Here is a 22827-nt window from a genome sequence, read left to right on the forward strand (position 1 = left end):
AGTCAAAGGTTTACCATTCATGAACCTGTGGAAGGATCATTAGTGGATCTCATGGTAGCACCTAAATGAGATGTGGATTTTTGGATGTTAGCGTCTGCTCTCCCTCGCTCTTACCAGGACATCTGTGTAAATCTCCCAAAGTGAGCAAGTATGCTTCCACAGCGACCTCTTGTTGGCACTTTTACAACCTTCTGCAGACTGTGGACGGGCATGAGTCAGTTAAAAGAGTCAGTCCCCAAGTATGCCCACACCTTTTTTTGCCTTTATTTTCGACTTTGATTATATTTAAAAAGTTAAAAATGCAAAAGCCCTTTAATGATCTTCAAGTTCCCCATTTTGTGTGCTAATTTTATACCAAATTAGAAGCATCTTATCTAAAAGATACTGAAAACCTCGTCCATGTATTTCTTACTTTAGGCTGGTCAAAGTGTACTTCCTTATAATCAGGTTGTCCTAAAAGCTCCCTGAAGCATACACGAGGAGAATTTAATTTAGAATTAAGATCGGAGTGATCAGATTCCATCGTATCTGAAGCCCCCACAGGAACATATTATCCAAATGGAAAAGTGTGGTTACAAGAGTTTACATAAGCAGAATGAGAGGCAAAGTCCCATCGAACCAGCTCCCAGTTTGGTTTCAAGACACGGAGACCTCGTATAACTTTAAGAACATTTCTCTTTGCTAAAGAGTTGAATCAGGTGATCCTGAACTGCCTCTTTGTTAAACTGTTGGAGGTTCGTGCTGTTTAAGTGCTAACCATTACACCCGGAGCCTTTTTTTCTCCACTCACCCTTTTACTCTAATTAATTGCAATATTGTATGTCATTAACCAACCCTTCCTGAGCCGGGTTGTTCTGTTGAACTGGTTCTTGCTCGCTCATAGAGTATTATTTGTGAATCATTCTCTGTAATGTTGTAGCTTCTTACAATGAAATGATCTTGAGATAACTGTTGTTGTAAAATGTTGTTGAAGAAATGTATTAAAATGTAGCTAAATGGGAGGAGACGCCAGAGCCAAAAAAGTACTGATTTGTGTAAGATATCATATGTGGTCCACCAAGGTCGAGAGCCCTTCATTGGAAAAAAAAAAAGCCAACACCAAAGCCAAGGGGTCTACTTCCAGTCCCATCATGACCAGAGGCTGCTCCATGCACAGGATTAAGTGACTTGTCGTTTTAGGAATACTAGTAGGGAAAGCAGCATCCTTCCAGAAGCAACAGTTCGATGCAATCGGCAGTTCAATTTTTGAATGGCTGTCAAGGCACTAAGTTGCACTCTAAATTAGAAATGGTACATGTAAAAATCTGTGAGGATGGAGGGGAATGAAGGCTTTGTTTTTAAGAACTCACATGTATGTTGGGGACACTGCATTTTTAAAATATATATATATGTAATTTTTATGGCATAAAGAAGAAGCCATTCAATTCTGCTGAACTCAAAAAAGAAAGCGAGAAAAGCTTTGAACTCACCCTTCAAGACAAGCTAGAGTGCCTTGTGAAAGTATTCTATAATTAAACCGAGAAAACAGAGCTGTTTGGCCTTGGTGTCAAATATAAAAGGAGCCACTAAATACCAAACATGTGCACTGCTTCAGAAACCTGCTGAAGTGGAGGACACTGCCCTGTGGGCAGCAGTGAAGGATTTTCTTTGTTCCAGGTGTGAACATGTGAGTGGTGTATAGAAATTCCCTTGAGGAAAATGTGGGTTAGGTCTGCCTGCTCCATCCTGGGCAAATAGAGTTATCCCAGCCAGAGGCATGGCTCTGTGGCTTTGGAGCCACACATGGAGGGTGGGCAGCTACTACCCAGCTAATGAGTTATGTCCTAACGTCAGTGTGTACTCAACACACAAATGTTCCATAAAATCAAAGTGAGCAGGTGTTTCATGCTGCACTAGGCCAGGATGATAGTTAGGAGTCCTCACAGGACCACTTGGAAGCAGACTGAGGAGACTAACACCCCGCAAGTACAACAACATATAATCTCCAAGCATGCACTGCACCACTCTGTTGTTCACTCAACTTAATTTGCTGTGGAACTTCTTCTTCCACTTAACATCATCGGTGTTCTCTGTTAAACAGATGAGAAATCTATCAGGAGCAACACAGGCACATTTTTTTAAACAGGAGCTTCAAAAGACCAAAACGAAATACACACAATATTCGTTTGTTATATAACAGGAAGCACATGCACGCTGCCTGTGGTTGTCCAGAAACATTTTGCCTGCTGACTGTGAAAACAGAAAAATATGGAATAGGATGAGACGTGTTCAGGGAAAATAGGAAATGAAGGACATGTCAAATACATCATGTACATCTGGGGTTTCCTATAATTCTGAAAGGTTGTGCTTATCTATTTATTTTTATTGATGATATATTCTTAAAATATGGCAAGGCCTTTAAATACCTTAACTGCAGATGGTGACGGACCTAAAACTGAAATAAAGTTGCATTAGAGGTATGCGTATTATTATTCCTCTGTGAGTGGTCATGTTCATTTACCAAAGGCTTGCTCCGTGATCTTTCCATTACTATCAAGTTATTGCCTTAAAGTAATTATGCCACAGACACCACTCAAGGGTTCTCAGAAAAATCACTTTTAACAGCAAGCAAGGCAGTGATTAAAATGATCGATTAACAGTAATAACACAAGCATATAATTGGCATACAATTGCATTTTTGCACCAACAAGATGATTCCCAAGTGCTGCTAGCCAAACATTTGCCGCATCTCAGCATGGTGTGCCGTATGTTCTTGAAAAAAATCCACAGCAGATGGACATTACCTAAAACAGGATCTTATACACTCAACAAAAATATAAACGCAACACCTTTGTTTTTGCTCCCATTCCCCATGGGATGGACGTAGAGACCTAAAATTCATTCCAGATACACAATATAACCATCCCTCCCAAACAGTGGTCACAAATCAGTCCAAATGTGTGGTAGTGGGCACATCTGCCATATTGAGGTAATCCATCCCACCTCACAGGTGTGCCACATCAGGATGCTGATCTGACATCATGAGTAGTGCACAGGTGTACCTCAGACTGCCCACAACAAAAGGCCACCCTGGAATGTGCAGTTTTGTCTCACAGCAAAATGCCACAGATGCCACAAGCAATGAGGGAGCGTGCAATTGGCATGCTGACAGCAGGAATGTCAACCAGATCTGTCGCCCGTGCATTGAATGTTCATTTCTCAACCATAAGCCGTCTCCACAGGCATTTCAGAGAATATGGCAGCACATCCAACCGGCCTCACAACCGCAGAACTTGGACCATGTGATGGGTGACTGGGGTCTTTGATGATTTTCCCAGCCCTTTTCAGACACCGCTTCCTGTAGATGTCTTTTATGGCAGGAAGTGGTGCTCCGGCGATGCGCTGGGCAGTTTTCACGACCCTCTGCAACGCCTTCCGGTCCGAGGCAGAGCAGTTCCCGTACCAGACTGTTATACAGTTGGTCAGGATGCTCTCGATGGTGCAGCGATAGAAGTTCACCAGGATGTCTGAGGACAGGTGGTTCTTCCTCAGAGTCCTCAAGAAGAAGAGGCGCTGGTGAGCCTTCTTGACCAGCTTGGAGCAGTTGGTCGTCCAGATCAGATCCTCGGAGATGTGGACTCCCAGGAACTTGAAGCTGCTCACACGCTCCACAGCCGTCCCCTTAATGTAGATGGGCGGATGTGGGTCAGCATTGCTCCTGTAGTCCACGATGAGCTCCTTGGTCTTCTCAGTGTTAAGCAGCAGGTTGTTTGTGTCACACCACTCACCCAGACGATCCACCTCCTCCCTGTAGGTCACCGTGGTGTCATCTGCAAACTTAATGATGGTGTTAGAACCACCGGCAGGTCTGCAGTCGTGGGTGAAGAGGGAGTAGAGGAAAGGGCTCATCACACAGCCTTGTGGTACACCGGTGTTCATCGTGATTGTAGATGAGCAGCGGTTATCCAGCCGGACATGTTGGGGGCGGTTGGTCAGGAAGTCCAGTAACCATTTGCAGATGAGGGAACTGATGCCCAGGTCTGTCAGTTTCCTGATGAGTTGTGAGGGGTGGATTGTATTGAATGCTGAACTGAAGTCTATAAAAAGCATCTGGCGTAGGTGTTGTTGTTGTCCAGGTGTGAGAGGACAGAGTGCAGTGCGATGGAGACTGCATCCTCTGTGCTCCTGTTCTGGCGGTATGCGAATTGGTGGGGGTCCAGGGTGGGGGGAGACAGGATTTGAAGTGTGCTAGGACCAGCTGCTCTAAGCACTGGTCCTATCAGCCTTTCACTAAAATATCACCCACTCTCCAGCTCAGTACAGATTCAACAGTTAATGGGTGTGGTGAGGCATGGTCGGCGATGCCGTGCGGACGCACCTGCACGTCATCTGCAATCACGCCCGCCGTGGTAAAACACAGGGGAGCAGGGGTCTGCTCCGGCCGGAGGAAGAGGAGTGGCTGATCGAGCCGGGAGTGGCGGCGGTGACAGAGGAAACGGAGGTCCCAGAGCCAGGGGAGCCTGCTCGATTGGAGCTGGCGTGCACCAAGCTTGAGATCGGCGTGCTCGCCAGACCAGCCTCACATCCACCAGAGGCCAGTGCATGCCGGACATCTGCACAGGTCCCTGTGAGCAGGGGCTCACGACCATGCCCGCGGGGTTGTGCCAGCTTGCCAGAAGAGACACAGTCCTGTCACCGGGTTGGAAACTGGTTGGGGGAGTAGGTCTGGCCGGATGGCTCCCTGGCCTCAATCAGGCGATGGGGGTGCGTGGTGAGGCGTTGTCGGTGATGTCGTGCAGACGCACCTGCACGGCATCTGCAATCACACCCGGCGTGGTAAAACCGGGGGAGCAGGGGTTGTGTGTTGTAAGTTGTGGTGTGATGTGCGGCTGGCAGCTTAAGAGCTGCAGCTGATGACAATAAATGGCTCTAAATGATGATCTGTGGTCCCGCCGTGCCTTATTCACACCACAATGGGATTGACAGAAAACTCTCAAAGCTTTTGCTAAAAAAAAAACAACAAGGAGGAAGAGGAGACATTTACACTGAGATCTGAGCTTCTGGAGGGCATGTATTACTATGGCACAGAGAATCACTCATGGTTCAGCTGTACTTGCCCCTGAGAGGATGCTAATCAGACCGTGAGGACTTTAGAAGAACCGCCTGTGAGGAAGAAACATCAAGCTGCTCTTTTTCCTTTAAAAAAACAAAAGAAAGCAGAAGACCCTTTTGTAAGAAGGGATCACGTCTGTCGACCTTATTGTTGTTCAACCCCCCACAAAAAACCTCTCTCCAATCATTTGGTAAGCACCGATTTAAGTGCTGTTGACTCACCTGATTGTTAAGGATGACAATTATGTTTATTTATGTCCACTTAATGAATATGTCCAGTGCTGGAGAGCTTAACATGGTCAGTATTGAGTGGACAGACTGGCCATAAAAATGGTCTACCAAGGCAAATAAAGATGGAGTGAAGAGCAGAAGAGCAGAAGAGGTTATTAGGCAGAGAATTGAGGTTATCATATTGGGCTTTGAGAGCTGTTGGGCGCTATTGTTAAATGAATGTCTTGCTGCTTAGAGGAAGAGGCGTCTCTGGTGTTCAGGACTCAGCTCGTACCAGCTATTGATTACAGCCAGTGAGCAAAAGCTCCACGTGATCGCAGAAACAAAATAAAATCACTCGTCTTCGTCTAGCTCCCCATGTCTGCACTGTCAGCACAGTAGGACAAATCAAGCCTCATTTCCATCCCTTCAGAAGCTGCCACTTACCCACTTGGTGCCATTCATTTTGGTACAAGGCGAGAAATAGCTTTCCCACTCTCAAAAAGTGCTCATGACTCTTTGTCACAACAAACATAGCGACTGAATTTTTGGTCGCTCTTATCCAGTTTCACTACACTGGGCTCTGCTCTGCCACAACAATATTTCTCACATGTGACATTTTTACAAGAATGACAAACTAAACTTACACAAGTGTGCAGGAGACAGTATTATCTCTCAATATAATAAGGTAACTGAAAGAACTGCTGCTGGCTGGAATGAAATCATTTATTTTGACATAACTACAGAAAAATCATACATGCTTTCCATAGATGATTTCTGTGTCAGTTTAAAAATGATTGAGCATGACTGTTTGATATATCATCAAACTGGGTCACAGCTGTTGCTAAAGTGTCTTATTTTGATGACCTAATTGAGAAACATTCGTCGATGTTTAAATCACCTCAAAGTTTATCCCTTACTACTCTAATTAGTCTTGACAGCGAACTGACCTGTTTTTATCGGCCCGCTTCATGTCAGTTTAAATGAGGTAACAACCTGAACCTCGACTGTAAGCGCTGAAAGGTGTGCTGAAACCCCACTTGAATTATGGAATGGTGAAAAAAGCAATATGAAAATTTACAAACTCCCAAATGTTGCATCAGAAAGTATACATGAGAGCGCTCTCATTGAAATTCAGATTGCGCTTTCTGAAGCACGTATATATTTACCTCATTTTAGTATGTAAGTATAGGTCCATTCAAACTTGTATATCCACCAGTTTACTACAGTCAAGTGTTATTTGTACTAAGAGTGAGTCTAAAAGAAGCCAAATGCACGAGACCATCACAAAACACATCTTGTTAAAATGCACCGTGCAGCTGGGAGTCAGTTTTGGATTTATTAAGGACAAAAATGAGCCAAGCAGAAGCTGATGCACATTTTTATTTATTCCAGCATCTTTGTACTCTGCACCATTGTCATGTTGATGTCAAACTGTCAGTCGTGTCTATCGTCTACTCTGTTACATATTTGTACACATACTTGGTCAGTTCAGTCTTTAAGTGATGACGTGATGAATCCTGCTTCCAGGTCCAAACTACTCGTTTACTACGCGTTTATTAAGACTTGTGTTTCTAACATGTTTAAGTGCTTTGTATCTTGTTCTATTTAATCTGAAAAAGCCCCTAAAAACAGTCAATGATCACTGTCACCTCCCTCAGTTTTTATCATCACTGTTCATTTTAAAGCTCCGTTTTTAAACCCTTACGATGTAACTACAGCCCAGCCCATGCAACAGTATATGAATGACTAACCTCGTATTGTGGATGGATTATCTCAGTTGTTCTCCTGACTGAAGTTTGGTCTGTTTATAGCATCCTGCCATGCGATTGCATTTGTCTCTAACCATCAGGAACCCTCACGTTAACTTTTATCGAGTGGAAAGAAGTTAGCGTTCATCCTCCAGCTTCACTGTGTTTATGTTATGCTAACATAGCTGTGTCGCTAGCGATCACGTGGCACATCATTATATACCAGCTAGTCCAACTTCAGTAACGCTACAAACGTCACTGCTGTTTAGTTTTCTGTCTTCATTTATGTTGGAAGTGATAGCAGAGCTGTACGTTTGAATTTTTCTAGAAATCTCTCAGTCAGAACATGCTATATCATGCTTAGGTGGAAACTAGCGAGCTAACTTCCTGCTAACTTCTAACTCTGTTAAATTTAATAAATTCTGTTTTCATGGATGCCTGGATGTTAAACTTAATTGTTGCACCTGGTAAAGCAGCAACGCTGATCATTTTATTAAAAATGAAAGAATTTAGACAGTTTTTAACTCTGAGTGATGCTGCAGTGTTTGTTTGACCTGACGTGGAGTTTGGACCCAGAAAGGGCTAATGACGTCAGACGTAAAGACCGGATACAGCCTATTCTGATTCCAATTCTTCATCATCAAAACCATAAGTGGAAAAACCTGCCTGAAACCAAGTGCAGAGTATACAGAAGAAGAATATTATTTGATCAGTGCATTTTGGTTCATGACTTTCATTGGGTTCATCAGCAGCAGATTTCACTTTACAATGCCTGCTTATACCACTTAACAAGTGCTAATTTTCTCAGGTGTCCTAAAGTGTTAAAGTAAAAGCAAATCTTAAAATGTGGTTTGAATGATAGCACACATGCTGTCCCTTGAGTTTTCAGTCTGCACTTTCTTTTTCTTCACTCTCTCTTCTTTCCAGACAGAATTTCAGTCATTAAAATATTTATTTGTTGTTGTTATTTCTTGTTTTTCTAGAGAGCCCATTGACATTTGCAGCTCACCTGGACAATGCGGGGGAGATCATAAAGGTGCTGAAGAATGGAGGAGCTCATTTGGACTTCAGGGCAAAAGATGGCATGACTGCTCTTCACAAAGCTGCAAGGTCGAAGAACCAGATTATACTCACGGTGAAGGTTCCTCTCCTTTCATTTGTTTAGCACTTGCTTACTTGTGCATTGCTGGCTTTCTTTGTGTTAGAAGCCCAATGAAAGTCTGACAGCTGATAGATCATGCTCGAAGATGTTTTGCTGCAACGTAACCGACATGCATTCTTAATGCATGCAGACCTGTCATTTCACAGCATGTTGAGCTGATTAAGGGATGATGCCTCTAACTGTACTTGTACTCGTGAAGTGAAGGCTATAGGTGAGTGTAGACAAGACTTCTGCAAGAGAAACAAAATGTGTTTTATCGTTGAAATCTCACAATGGACAGTCAGTTTCATAATGGTATGTGTGTGTGTGTCATGTGCACATGCATCAGCTTTTATATCAGCTTTTAACAGCTTTGAGTCTGTAAAAATATTTTGATTATAAATTTATGTAAATGTTAAAGAAACTTGGTTCCAGAAAACTGTTTTAGTGACTCCTGTGACTTTAGGTGAACTGAAATATCACTCACATTTGCACACAGCACGTGTGCAGGTTTGCGAGCTCTTTGCAAAGAAAGAATCACAGCTTATCTGCTTTATACTAATGTAGCAGCTACCTGTCTAACTTTCTTACCTGTCCATCCTTAGACGCTGCTAGAATTGGGAGCTTCTCCAGACTACAAGGACAGCCGGGGTCTGACTCCCCTGTATCACAGTGTGGTGGTGGGTGGGGACCCAGGCTGCTGCGAGCTTCTACTGAACCACCACGCTTCTGTGTGTTGCCAAGACGAGAACGGCTGGCATGAAGTTCACCAGGTACGACCCTGTGCACGACGTGCACCTCTAGACACGCACATAAAAATAGATTTAAAAAAATTTCCTCTGTGGTTATTTGGAACAGCTTGTATTAGTAAGGCACGCACACACATAGCCTTTCTCCGGCTGTGGGCGACTGTCTTGGCAGCTGTTACCCGTTGAAGTAGATAAAGGCATTTAAAGAGAGCCACTCTGCAGCAGTAACAAACTGTGAGCATCTCCACAAAGCGTGTGTGAGGTTGCGTTCAAGCCATCTGCTTTATCAGATTCCTTACATCTCGTTATCCTTGCGGAGCTGTCAAAAACTCTGCCCTCCCCCAACTGTCCCATTTCAGACATGATAACACTCTGCTGTCAGTTAACAATTACATGTATAGGATGGCTGATGGTGGCTCAGACTGTAAAGTTTTCTTTACTAATCCATAAAATTCTGGAAAATGCCATCAAGGAACGTAACGAACACCATACGCTGGTATGTTTCATGCTAACAGGCAAACAAAGCACTGAGCGTTAGTAATGTAACAAACTTCATGGACACAAGAATGTTATCCCTTCACTGGACAGTAATGGCTTTATTGTATTGTTGGCGCTTGACAGATTAATTGATCTTGAAATGAATTGTATTGGTCTCTGAGAAGAAATTATTTTATTTTATAGTTCTATCCCAAAAGAACCATCAAGAAGCCAATTATTATCTCTTCACATAAAGATCATTTTTTATCACATAATTTAACTTCAGCATAATAATAATAACACAATAATAACACAAGCCTATTGGGGAGATATTAAAGCTTTATGTTACATTTCTTCTAGACCAGTTCTTGGTACTTGGCAGAGAAATGCTTTTTTGATAGTTATTTTGAAGCAACTTTTATTTGTCCAAGTTGCATTAAAACAATGTTCAGTCAGTTAAACAGTTAAAAGTTTTCCTCGATTCATCCCAGAATAAGAAAGAATAAAAAGGAAAATAAAAAAACTCCCCTTTCCCCTGAGAACTAATGTTTATATCACCATCTTTTGAATTTGATAGATAGATTTCAAGTAGGTTATCTTTGAAAGGGTCTGTGTTGGCCGTGCTCATCCTAAGAGCCAGCTCCAGGACTGCCTCCGGTCCTGGATGAGCGATGCCATCAGGTCCATCAGGAAGTAGGGTTTGATTGTTCTTAGACGTGAGACCGGCTCCTTCTCATGGAAGAGAAGCACCCTGTTGGCGTAGTTGGAGGCTTTCTCTATCTGCTCCACCGCTCACCTTCAGGGTGTACAGTATGGTGGCCCGGTGGTTAGTACTGTTGCCTCACAGCAAAAAGCTCCTGACTTTCACTCTACCATCTCTACCTTTCTGTGTGAAGTTTCCATGAGTTCTCTCTGGTATTCCAGCTTCCTCCCACAGTCCAGAGGGTCAAAGTACAGGGACTGACATTCATATGGAAATAGATTCAGGATTGGAGTGACCATCACCTGCCTTCTGTATATGGATGACATCAAACTGTATGCCAGGAGTGGGCAAGACATCAACTCACTGATCCATGAGCATTGGCCAAATGGTTGCAAATATAGGGAAAGTAAATGGTAAATGGCCTGTATTTATATAGCGCTTTTACTAGTCCCTAAGGACCCCAAAGCGCTTTACATATCCAGTCATCCACCCATTCACGCACACATTCACACACTGGTGATGGCAGCTACATAGTAGCCACAGCCACCCTGGGGCGCACTGACAGAGGCGAGGCTGCCGGACACTGGCGCCACTGGGCCCTCTGACCACCACCAGTAGGCAACGGGGGAAGTGTCTTGCCCAAGGACACAACGACCGAGACTGTCCAAGCCAGGGCTCGAACCGGCAACCTTCCGATTACAAGGCGAACTCCCAACTCTTGAGCCACGATCGCCCGCAGTGATCTGGACTGAATATATGGAGATACCAGAAGGCAGGATAGTGGACAAAGAGAACAGTTATAAGTAGGGAAGCATGATGAAGATGGACGGTCAGCCATAGCCAAATACCCACAAAAGCTAAGATAGATGCCAAGAAGGAAGCTCAAACAATAGGAATAAAATCTCCCCCCAAGATAAGCTGCTCAAAGTGTACATCACACAGCTGAAGACAAATTGTGATGTGAAATAGAAGTGGGAAGCACAGAGGCCCTGATCATGGCAGCATGAGAACAGGCCCCAAGCACCAGATCCAGAGAGGCAGGAGTCTGCCTACAGTCTGTCTCTAAGTGCATGGAGGCAACTGTTGTTGTAATTTGGTGCTAAATAAATGAAATTGAATTGAATTACCACAGCTGACAGACCCAAGTTCAGGCTGTGCAAAGGTGCCACAGAGAGTATTCAGCAAATAGTAGTAGGATGTAATCTGCCTCTCAGCGTTCACTGGGAGGAACAATCAAGTGGATGCAAAAGTGCACCGGAACATCTGCGGCACATGTGGATTAGGATATCCCCAATTCCTGATAGGAGACACCACCAAAGATGGTTGAGAACAGCGGGGCTAAGATCCTGTGGGACCCCAGACAGAAGAGGAGCTGCTGGCAAACCAGTCAAACACAGTGGCAGCTGACAAGGAGCAGAAGATAGAATTTGCAATAGATGTGACAACCCAGCAGACATTACACAGCAGCATCAGAATGAAGAAGCACTGGAAAAAAGTCAAGTACCAAGAGCTGAAGTAACATCAGGAGCAGTTGGTAATAGGAGTGTTTTTGAGCCATAACCCCCAAAGAGTGGCTCCAGCCTAATGCAGGCACAGTATCTGTGTGTGTGTGTGTGTGTGTGTGTGTGTGTGTGTGTGTGTGTCATTCTGAATAAGGCCACTCTACATAGTGACTACTTTAGGTAATGTAAGTATGTTATGATGGTAAAACTTGTAATATTAGGATTCTTCACTTAGCAAAACATTTAATACAGAAAAATGTTCATGAGCTTGTTTAGTGCCAGATTTCATATGAGATCTCAGGGCTGGAGTCCCCAATGCTTCCCAGACCATTTTCCTTATTGTATTTGTTGGATTTCCCATGAGTGTTGGCTCCTGTGTCAAGTCTTTATTCAAAACAAATTTGGTGAATTTTGAAACAATTTTTCAAAATTCTGAACACGTGCACAGGACCACGTGCTCTAGGCTTTTCAATATTATATGTTACAAAAACGACAAAAAGATGAGCCCAGTGAAAGGGTTTAGATGCGTGATACTGAATACTGTAATAATGAATTTCTTTTCACTGTAACATGCTTTAGTTGATGAGCAGTTATTGATCTTCTCCTCTGACAGACCCATCAGTCTCTCAAAGAAGCTCCAGAGTAAATAGGCCATTTCACAATAAGCTCTTCCTCACACAATAACTGGCACCCGTCACTATAACTCCTAACTTCACTGATATTGACGAGGAAATTGGTTTATGAGCGCAGTAACTTCCTCCTCAGTCTGTTTTTTAACACCAGATGGCTTCATTTGTACATTCTGTTGCATTTTGATTTGCTATCGGATTTATTTAAGCCTTCCTCCTCTCATCCTATCCTTCCATCTTTTCATGACTGGGTTCAAACTGAGGGTACAGCTGCGTCTCATTTTGATGTTATCTCCTTTGCAGCACACTGACATCTAGTGTTGGAGGCATTTTACTGCAACTTCTCTCGAGTGGAAGCGTCAATTGACTTTTTTGTGTATGTGCAGGCTTGTCGTCATGGCCATGTGCAGCACCTGGAGCATCTGTTGTTCTATGGAGCAGACATGGGCGCCCAGAATGCCTCGGGAAATGCTGCTCTACACATCTGTGCCCTATACAACCAGGTGAGCCGTGGGCGATTACATATGTTGACAGTTCATGAACTGGAGCTCTATTAGGGTTAATGTAGATTTAATATTGATTTCTTATTCAAATCCATTTTCAGGGTATTTTTTTGGCATTTTAACATTTTTGCCACTCTGAGTGTCTTATTCATACGTGCAGGCACACAGTGCCGTAAAAACATTTTTGCCCCGTTCCTGATTTTTAATATTAGTCAGAGATAACCTATGCAAATAGGTGTGAAATGATGATTTCATTTATTAAGGGAAAAAACTTTCCAAACCTCTTTCCCTGTGTGAAACAGTAAAGGAGTGATTTGGCCAGAATCCACACATTAGGTGTGACTCACTCACAGACAGTATGCTCTCATCACAGTTTCTATAACAGGCACATCAGAGGCACAAGTAAATGTGTACGTGCACCCTCTAGATCAGAGACAAAGTTGTGGTGAAAGAGAGAGGAAGTGCAATATTTAAATGCACCTAAATGCTGCAAAATTTGCGGCATTTGCAAATTTGCAAAAATTTGCAGCTAAACCATCAGTCGTCTATTTTGCATGGGTTACTTTTGCTTTATGCCTGGCGTCTCCATTTGTGTTAAATTTGTGAGTAAAAATTGTGTTTCCAGCCAAAGACACAATCCTTTGGGATTGCATCAGGGATGGTATCTGGTGTAAAACTCTAGCTTTTATACTAGAAGTAGTAGCTTCTGAATTTAGCTGTGTGCTAATAAAAACAATCATTTGAAAGTTTGAGCTTACTCTGTGTCTTATTCTCTGCTTAAAACATGTAGGTTAATTATTTTATATACACACATTGAGTGTGTATTTTGTGTGTTCTGTGGTTGGTATATTCCTGGTGCTACACCTACAGCCTGGCTTATTTTGAAATCCATCTGCTATTCAGATTGGTTGATCCCACATTTTTGTGGTTTGTGAATCTGGATAACTTTCATTTTAAATACGCATTAATGTTGTGACTGTTGTGTTGTATTACATTAGTTTTGCATTACTCTGTAAGATGGCTGAGATGCATTGTCACATAATTATAAATTAAGTGAATCAAATCTCTGTCCTAATGAGGAAAAACTGGATATTTTTGTTCAAGAACACAAAAATAAAAGCAACAAGCTCAAAACATATTTAACAGCAAAGGAACAAAAACGTTGTCTATGAAGCTACAAACCTGACTTGTCATTACTGCTTCTGTACCCGTTGACGTTCAAGCTCTGGCAGCTGGCTGGTCTCAACTCAGTATCACGGCAAAGGGTCTAATGCCCACCCTGTGTGTGTCGTGCTTTGCTTCTCATTAGCATGAGATGGGAAAGCATGCTTAAGTTGGAATATGCTCCAGTACAAGTGGAGGTGGCTATTTTGTTTCAAGCTAATTCCAAAGACCATGGGAAAGCATTTAGAGAGACGTCACTGAGACATTTACATGAAAACACACATTATCCACCTAGCATAATTGTTTATATGACAAAGTGACACTGACATTACTTGGTCATTAGCGACTTCTTGGCTTTAAATATTGGCTCCCCCTGCTGGTACTGCAAATTCAGTATGCATGTCCATTTCAAGTACAAATGGTTTACCAGCATGTTTATTACACGCTTTGCCGTGATACAATATTCCAGCTTTAACATCATTCTGGAATATTTGCCATTTTGTGTAAGCATGCTGTCCATGCTAGTGCTTGAAAGAGTTTATATCATGTCAGCGGAAGTGGATAGTTCTTTATGTCCTGGGTGTACTTTGCACCATCGTATTGTTGTCCTTTCATTTAATAATTGGGGCGATCGTGGCTCAAGAGTTGGGAATTCGCCTTGTAATTGGAAGGTTGCCGGTTCGAGCCCCGGCTTGGACAGTCTCGGTTGTTGTGTCCTTGGGCAAGACACTTCACCCGTTGCCTACTGGTGGTGGTCAGAAGGCCCGGTGGTGCCAGTGTCCGGCAGCCTCGCCTCCGTCAATGCGCCCCAGGGTGGCTGTGGCTACAATGTAGCTGCCATCACCAGTGTGTGAATGGATGGATGACTGGTTGTGTAAAGCGCTTTGGGGTCCTTAGGGACTTTTAAAGCACTATATAAATACAGGTCATTTACCATTTAATAAAGCTTTAAGTAATATTCATTACTGCTCAGAAGCTGCAGACAGCTCGTTTCTCCTTAATGCACACGCACTGAAGTCAGCTGATTGCAGAACAAGAAAAAAGACATATGAACCATTCCCCAACTCCAATGACAGGTTCATAAGATTAGTGCAATGGGAAATTTAGTTACATTGTACTTCTTATCTCTTCATAGCCTAAATTTAATGATAATCATTTCACATTTTCCAGTCTTGATGAAAAAGTTCATTTTCGAGTCTGCCACTTCTGTGTGAGAGGTATACAGTTCTCCATTACACGACAGATAACACTGAAAGCTATGAAGAGGGATTAGTTTTCATTTAGCACATTTCAGATGTTTAATGATTTGACCACCAACACATCCAGAGAATTACATGTGAATTTTGTCAGAAGTTGTACATTTATCAGTTCTAAATTGTAAGCTCCAAATAATTCTGCTACTCTGTTACAAAGAATTTTTCAGTAGCAGTTCTTGGACCTAACCAATATGTTCTAAGCATTTAAAAAGAGTTAGTTTTCAAATGAAAGGTGACTATTTAAATCCTTTCAGCTTTCCTGTTATTTTTACAAGAGACTGTGTTCTTTATGGACAACAGCTTAAAACTCCATATCAGTATATGAACCATATGCATAGTGAAGTTGTCAGTGGGGTTTGGAGTGCGGTTGTTGGGGTGGTGATGCTTGTGGTTGGAGGAAGGATTGCAGAGAACAGATGAAATTTGTACATACACTACCTCTGTTCACCTTTGGGCAGCGGTGTCCAGTGGTGTACACATTAAGTTAATTGATCATTCTAAACTGGCCTTGGATGTGAGACAGATAAAGTGCTTTAAGTGCATAGAATAAAGTGCTGTAGTAATATAGAGTGTGGCTCTGTGGTGTGATAGTTTTCTTTATATGCAAAAGATTTCAAGACATAATCTAGGGGGCCCAAAACCAATGTACTCTGAGTGCCAGTCCCAAACCCAGACACATGGGAAGGCATCTGGTATAAAATCAGTGCCACAGCAAACATTCATCTGCAGGGTGATGTGCTGAGAAAAATCCAAAAGAAGCTTATAAATGTATGATTGAATGTGACATGTGGTCTGAATTTGGTCTGAGCAGTCACTGAGACTAAAGTTTGCTGTATAATGTCGATTCTATTTCCTCATTAACTTGCTCTATAATTTGGGGGTTGGGGAATCTTTTCTTCTGTAAAACAGCCTAGCCAAGGTTCTCAAAGTGTGACCCGATAAGCTCCTTTTCCATTACTACCTACTCAGATCGACTTGCCATGGTTCACCATGGTTTTCAGGGTTTTTCCATTACGTCATACCACCTGGTACCACGTATTAAAAAGTACCTGCTCGGCCGGGGTTCCGAATATGTGAACCAAATTTTTTGAAACCCAGAAACGGGGAAAATGGCCACAAAAAACAACGCCATGATCCCCGAGTCTGACGAGAAGCCACAGACCGAGCAGCAGGTATATTCTTGCCTTGATGTCCACCTTTGTTGCAGCGTTCATGTCGCATATTAATTACGTCATGGGATGCTCGGACGCAGACCAAACCTTTGTAACAATGAAAAATAGATTTCAATAAACAGCCACCTCACTAATGGGTCAAAAACGAAAACCTATTCAAAACTTATAACGTAGGGGTGTCAAATGTTTAAGATCTTGGTGTCTTCCGTTGATCCAATTCAGGCTTGGGGGTGGGCTGGAGCCTGTCCCAGCTGCCATAGTGTGAGAGGCACAGTACACCCTGGACACATCACTGGATTATCACACAGGGACAGACAGCTATTCAAATTCACATGCCACACTTATGGCTAATTAAAATCACCAATTAAGCCAACCCAAGCAACTGCATGTGGACACTTAAAAAACTTTCACACATACAGCTTTTGAAATTGAGCAGTTGCAGCATTATTATTGTTAGTTATTTTTGTAACATCTGGTCGAAATATAAAATCACTCTTCACCAGTGTTGGGTAAGTTACTTTAAAATAGTAACTTAGTTACATTACTAGTTACTTCTCTCAAAAGTAACTCAGTTACTTCAAGTTACTCGTTACTTTCAAAGTAACTAGTTACTAGGGAAAGTAACTTTGGTTTTACTCAGAATTCTCTTGTTAATGTGTTGCTTCCATAACTTTGCCAGTCTTCTAGCTTGCTTACTTGCCACAGTGCACTGTGCCACCTACCAATAGAAAGGAAAAGATAATGTGCATATTTCCACGAGAGAAATCCCACGCCTGGACCGTCATTGACTGCTGCCATGATTCTAGCCTACGTCACAGCGTCATGTGCGCCTTTTACATCCAACACAAAAACTGCAGTCGTGGTGCTTTGATTGTACTCAGAACTCGGAAATTCTGCCTTCTGAACAGGAAGATGTAGGTAACACCAGACTGCAGATGAGCTGCATACAGGGCTGGACTGGGACAGAAAATTGGCCCGGGCATTTTGACTAGATGGCCCTATAATGGCCCACCATTATAGGAAAAATCATAAAGCCTTTGAATGAAAATAAACACTGTTGTGACAGTGATGTACACTGTTTTGATGGTATATATGCATCAATCTATCAATCGTTTGTTGTAAGATTCAGATAATTATTTTTTAAAAGCTAGATATTTTAAATGAGAATAAGAAAGAAAAGTATTTCTTTGTGCCCCCCTCTCCCTGTTAATGCCCTACATGCCCCCCTGGCAACACTTTGCTAGATCCGCCCCTGCACAGTTACCAGCTGTCAGCTACTTAGAAAAGGATCCTGGTGTTATTTGTCTCTCAGAAACAGTTCATAACTTCCCTTCAACTCATTCATGTCACCTAAAAGGTAAACCTGTTTCTCCATCACAGCTCTGATGATCCAGTAAGGACATCTCCTGGTTTCATCTTCATGTTTCCCTCTCATCACATAACCAAACCGATATCATGACCAGCAGCTTTACAGCTGTGGCTCCAGCAAACATCAGCTGATACTAGAAATTAATATTAAATAAATTCTAACAACAGCTGATCAAGCTTAAACGTGCTGCTGTTGTTTAGCGCGACATCCGCTGGTTTCCTCTTTCGGCGCAAAGTGAGCGATAAACAAACAAGAGAGCTGATCAGCTGATCATTGATCAGTTTCATGATTGAAGTAGAAACAGGAGAGGGAGGGTGGAGAATGAGAGAAGAAGAGGCAGCTGTGCAGCAAAGACACAGAATAACTCCAGCTTTGTGCCTTTTTCATTGTAGCTGAATTACGGGACAAACTGTTCCTTTTCACCTCAATAAGAAACGCGTAATATTTTCTCTGAATACCAGACGGGACGGTTGGCAACTCTAATAACTTATGAACAAAATAAAAGTTCAACATCATTAACTTCATAGCACCACCCAGCTGTATAGAAACTCCGTCATGCTAGCTAGCACGCAGTACGGAAAAAGTCAGAATAACGAAAATAAACTCCGCCTAAACTTGGTTTATATCTGACCCAGAGAGACTGCAGGTCATAACTTCTTACCTGAAGTTCAGTTCACACTTGGACCGGCGGCCGCCTCGGGTCTCTTTTCCTTCTGCGTCCCTTTTCCTTCATCCACCTGCTGGCTTCCACCACTTGCTAATGTTACTGAATCTGTGGAAGCTCCGCGATAGCCACCACACGAAGTAACGAGTAACGAACCTATCTAAATCCCAGTAACGACTAACGCGTTCCTGATTTTGGCATAATAACTAGTTACCGTGCTCGTTACCACAATAATAACGTAGTTACTGTAACGCGTTACTTAATAACGCGTTAGTCCCAACACTGCTCTTCACTTTGTATACACTTTGACTGCTGTGCAATAATGTTTGCATTACCACGCCAGGTAATGGGGTGCATTTTATTAAAAAACTCAAAGTATTAATGTCTTCACTACAATGTTCACAATTTGCCTCCATATGTAGAGTTATTTATCAATGGATAAATAAATATGTCTTAAATTTTAGATTCCTCAAAGTAGCCACCCTTTGCTTTGTTGACAGCACTGCAAACTCGTGGTCTTCTCTCAGTAAGCGTCATGATGCAGTCCCCTGAAATTGTTTCCCTTCACAGGTGTGCATTATCAGGGTTCATTTGTGGAGTTTCTTGCCTTCCTAATGGGGTTGGGACCATCAGTTGTGTTGTGCAGAAGTCAGGTTGGTACACAGCTGACAGCTCTAGTTGACAACTGTTAGAATTCATATTATGGCAAGAACCAATCAGCTAAGTGAAGGGAAATGACAGTCCATCATTACATTTAAGAACTGAAGGTCAGTCAGTTAGTCTGGAAAATTTCTGAAACTTTGAACGTGTCTCCAAGTACACTGACAAAAACCATCAAGAGCTACAATAATACTGGCTCACATGAGGACCGCCCCAAGCACCTCAGATCAGAGCCCAGATAAATGCCACACAGTGTTCCAGTAGCAGACATATTTCTACATCAATGGCTCAGAGGAGACTGCATGAATCAGGCCTTCATGACCAAATAGCTGCTAAGAAACCACGACTAAGGAAAAGCAACAAGCAGAAGAGATTTGTTTGGGCAAAGAAACACGAGGTATGGACATTAGACCAGTGAAAAATCTGATGAGTCCAAATTTGAGATCTTTGGTTCCACCCACCGTGTCTTTGTACAACACAGAAAAGGTGACCAGATGACCTCTACACCCATGAAGCTTCATGAGCTTCCCTTAATGAGCGCAACAAAGCAGAAAACCAAAGCAAAGGGTGGCTACTTTGAAGAATCTAAAATATAAAACATTTCACACTTCTTTGCTTACTATATGCCTTCAGTGAGAATCTACAATGTCATGAAAATAAAGGAAAACCGTTATATGAGAAGGTGTGTCCAAACTTTTGACTTGTTGTGTAGGTGTACAAAAAAGTGTTTGTGTGAGTGGGTGAATGAGGCATGTTGTCAAGTAGAGTAGAAAAGCCCTGTGTAAGTATCATACCATTTACCAACTCTGACAGCCCTAACTAGTTTTAACCTAATGGTTGCATACAGTATATGATCATTTCTCTGTTATACTGTATAAAAGTCTTTCAACTGGAAAAAATAAGAAAAGAAAAGGTGGCCGTGAATGCAACCCTCTATTTCCTGCTGACAGGTACATTACAGTATCTCACTGAACTGATTTAACTATTTTAAATGCTGTGTGCTCCTGTGTGCTAATATATGCACTCCTGCTTTTGTTGCTGACTCCACCGTTTTCGGTTCTGCTATGACTGCATACAAACTGAATACAGTGTGATTTCCTTCCCTTTTGTAGCAGTCTCTTTACAAGTTTTTCATCATGGAAATGATGTTCTGATGTTGAACTATGGGCGCCTGGTGTATCCCAGGAGTATAGCGTCCTGAAATCGTAACTTTTAACTCTACATTATTTGTGACAGCAGCCTCTCAGTTTTTCTTTTTCTTTTCTTGGCTCTTATTATCTTGATTGCCAATGGTTTAGGCAGTCTCTCATATACCATGTGATAGAAATGACAAATGGGACAAAAGCTTAAAAGTCAATTTCACTGTGATGATCTACAAAAACACTGTTCTCCTCATCATTCCACATCATGTCTCAGGAGCAGAAAGAGATATGGATGTAAACTGCAACTTAATAGGTTGGCTGAGGCATGCACATACACTTACTTGGATGTGGAGCCACTTCACCCCTCGTCTAAGACGTTTCTTTAGTTCTCTTGCTAGGATGATAATTGTAGTTGAATTTAGCAATAATCTGAATTTCAAAAACAAGTGTGGCTGTTTTTCTGAATGGGCTTGAGCAAAGCACAGTGGAAGGCATGTTTCTTCATTAGCTTGAACATGCACACATTCTAGCTTATTTTGACTTGCTTGCACATAAATACACACATAGGCACACACGCACTGCTGTTACAAATAGCTCCCAAGAAAAGCACACAAGTGGAAAATATATTTTGAGGATTTTTTAAATGTTTATATCTTCCAAGTGCAGTGGGATTTGTAGTGAGTAGCAAAAAATAGCTCGTATCTGTTGATAAGTCTAACTGAATGTGCACAGATTGGATTTCAAAGACCACTCTGCTTAAACCTATCTTTATACTCTTTATCTAAAGGTCAGCAGTGCCCTCTAACACTTGTTTGTAAAGCCAGTCATCTGAGACCATTCAACACATTGACCTTGGAGTGGGGCCAGTTAAGCAGAGAAGTACTGCTTTGAATAAAAAGCAGCCCACTGATTTATTTGTATCAAAGCAAGAAATCACTGCCTTTTAAATCCAATCTTTACCAAAGGAAACAGATATGACATTGATCTGCAAATGAGAAACTAAAGCAATGTTTTAGTCTCTCTTTACCTGTGGATTTATTCTTTTCCATTCACCTGGCTGCTGTCATTTTTAAAGAAGTGGAAAACCTTGGAACCTTTTGACTTCTGAGGCACAGTGAGGTGAACTGGTGTGAGAAGAAAGACTGTTTGATGATAATTTTTTACACCACCCTTGTTATGAGGGGAAAACAGGGGTGGATGAAACCATCTTCTGGTTGGTCAAAGTAGCCATTCATGTTACCCGAATCCTCCAATCAATTCCTTTCTAAATTAGTTTTGTTACCACATTAATTTCATCTTCCTCTGTCTCTTCGTCATGTCTCCACAGCTAGTGCTAACAGCAACAGACTCATGTGACAGTGAGGCCTGGTTACTAGCTGTTGCCGGTACTAATGTTCTGACAGTTAACATGTTGGTCTATTATTAGTTTCTTTTTATTGTTTTCTCTCAGCTTTTCAGCTCCACTTCTTCCAAACTAAACTTTTTCCACAAGCTGCGTGAGCACGCAGCGAAGGTAGGGGAGAGACCAGTCGCTGAGAGATTTGTTTGGCCAATCCAGTGTCAGTAATGAAAATGACAAAATGGTAGTTCTAAATAAATTCTAAATGCATTTAGGACGTTTTTACTCACTTTGTCTCTTCCATGATGTTATTTCTCTCTCCAACAACATAGGTTACAATTACATTAGCATGACCAATTATGCAAATTAGGCGATGACATCATTTAGCGACTTCTAACGATTTTTAGGACAGCCACTAGAGATTTTCCTTACTGAAGAGTTGGCAACACTGCATCAAATTAGCAAAGGTGAGGAAGCAAATGTTCTACACTGCTCTTTGCACCCATAGCTCTGCTAAGCAGACCTTTTTTAAAAAGTCCTTGTGCTTGTAAAATTATATTTATCTTCAGTATTCACTCACGTAAATTTACATCATGGATATATGAATAATATGAAAGGACACTGCAGTTAAAAGGACATTTGATCCTCTCAGTGTGCACCAGAGGACACTACCTGTTGAAGGTGCTAACACAGCTAATGCTAGTATCGCTGGTGTAGCCCCACTCTTGTAGGCTCATTTTAGCTTTTGAAAATATTACATACCAGCAATACTAGCTAGCTGCCATTTTTAGTAAGCTAATGTGCTCTTTATAAATAAAACGTCAACCACCTCAAATTGTTAAAACCACCAACAAGCCCTGTTACACTGACATCATTTTGCAGCAATGGCTACAAACTACAGCCTTTATAATAATCATTAAAATGCTGTCTCATCATTTCAGATGTTACCACATAGCTTTTCTGCAGGAGTTGAAAGAACTGTGATAACATGATTAAAATGATGTCACTAACATGACTTAGAGATAACATGATTTATCTTGTTGAACTTCGTCTGGAAACATTTCAGGCCTCTTCAAAATATGTTTAAATTCATCATTATTGAATCGAAACAATGAATAGGATTGAAGCACTACTGAACGCCGAGCCATCAAAGGGTAAAATACCACGAGTGGGGTAACGTTTTGTAGCTGTACCTACACCCAGTGAACTGTTTTATTAGAAATTTGTAGAAATTCTGTATAGTCTGTGTGCATAATGTTTCTGGATATTGTGATGTACATATGTATAATATATAATGTATAATCA

General features: G+C 41.9%; 1 protein-coding gene across 1 annotated transcript in view; it reads left to right on the forward strand.

Moving 5' to 3' along the window:
* Positions 1-22827, forward strand: part of shank2b (SH3 and multiple ankyrin repeat domains 2b) — a 202950-nt gene that overhangs the window by 14983 nt on the left and 165140 nt on the right. The window contains exons 5-7 of the mRNA XM_086295555.1: positions 8036-8187; positions 8799-8966; positions 12640-12756. Coding sequence (XP_086151681.1) covers positions 8036-8187; positions 8799-8966; positions 12640-12756 — 437 coding nt within the window. The remainder of the gene's footprint in view (positions 1-8035; positions 8188-8798; positions 8967-12639; positions 12757-22827) is intronic.

Source organism: Aulonocara sp. 'chitande type north' Nkhata Bay, linkage group LG1 (assembly GCF_057382095.1).
Source record: "Aulonocara sp. 'chitande type north' Nkhata Bay isolate Kocher_YH1m ecotype deep benthic linkage group LG1, A_spYH_male_GT1.1, whole genome shotgun sequence".
Classification (NCBI taxonomy): Eukaryota; Metazoa; Chordata; class Actinopteri; order Cichliformes; family Cichlidae; genus Aulonocara; species Aulonocara sp. 'chitande type north' Nkhata Bay.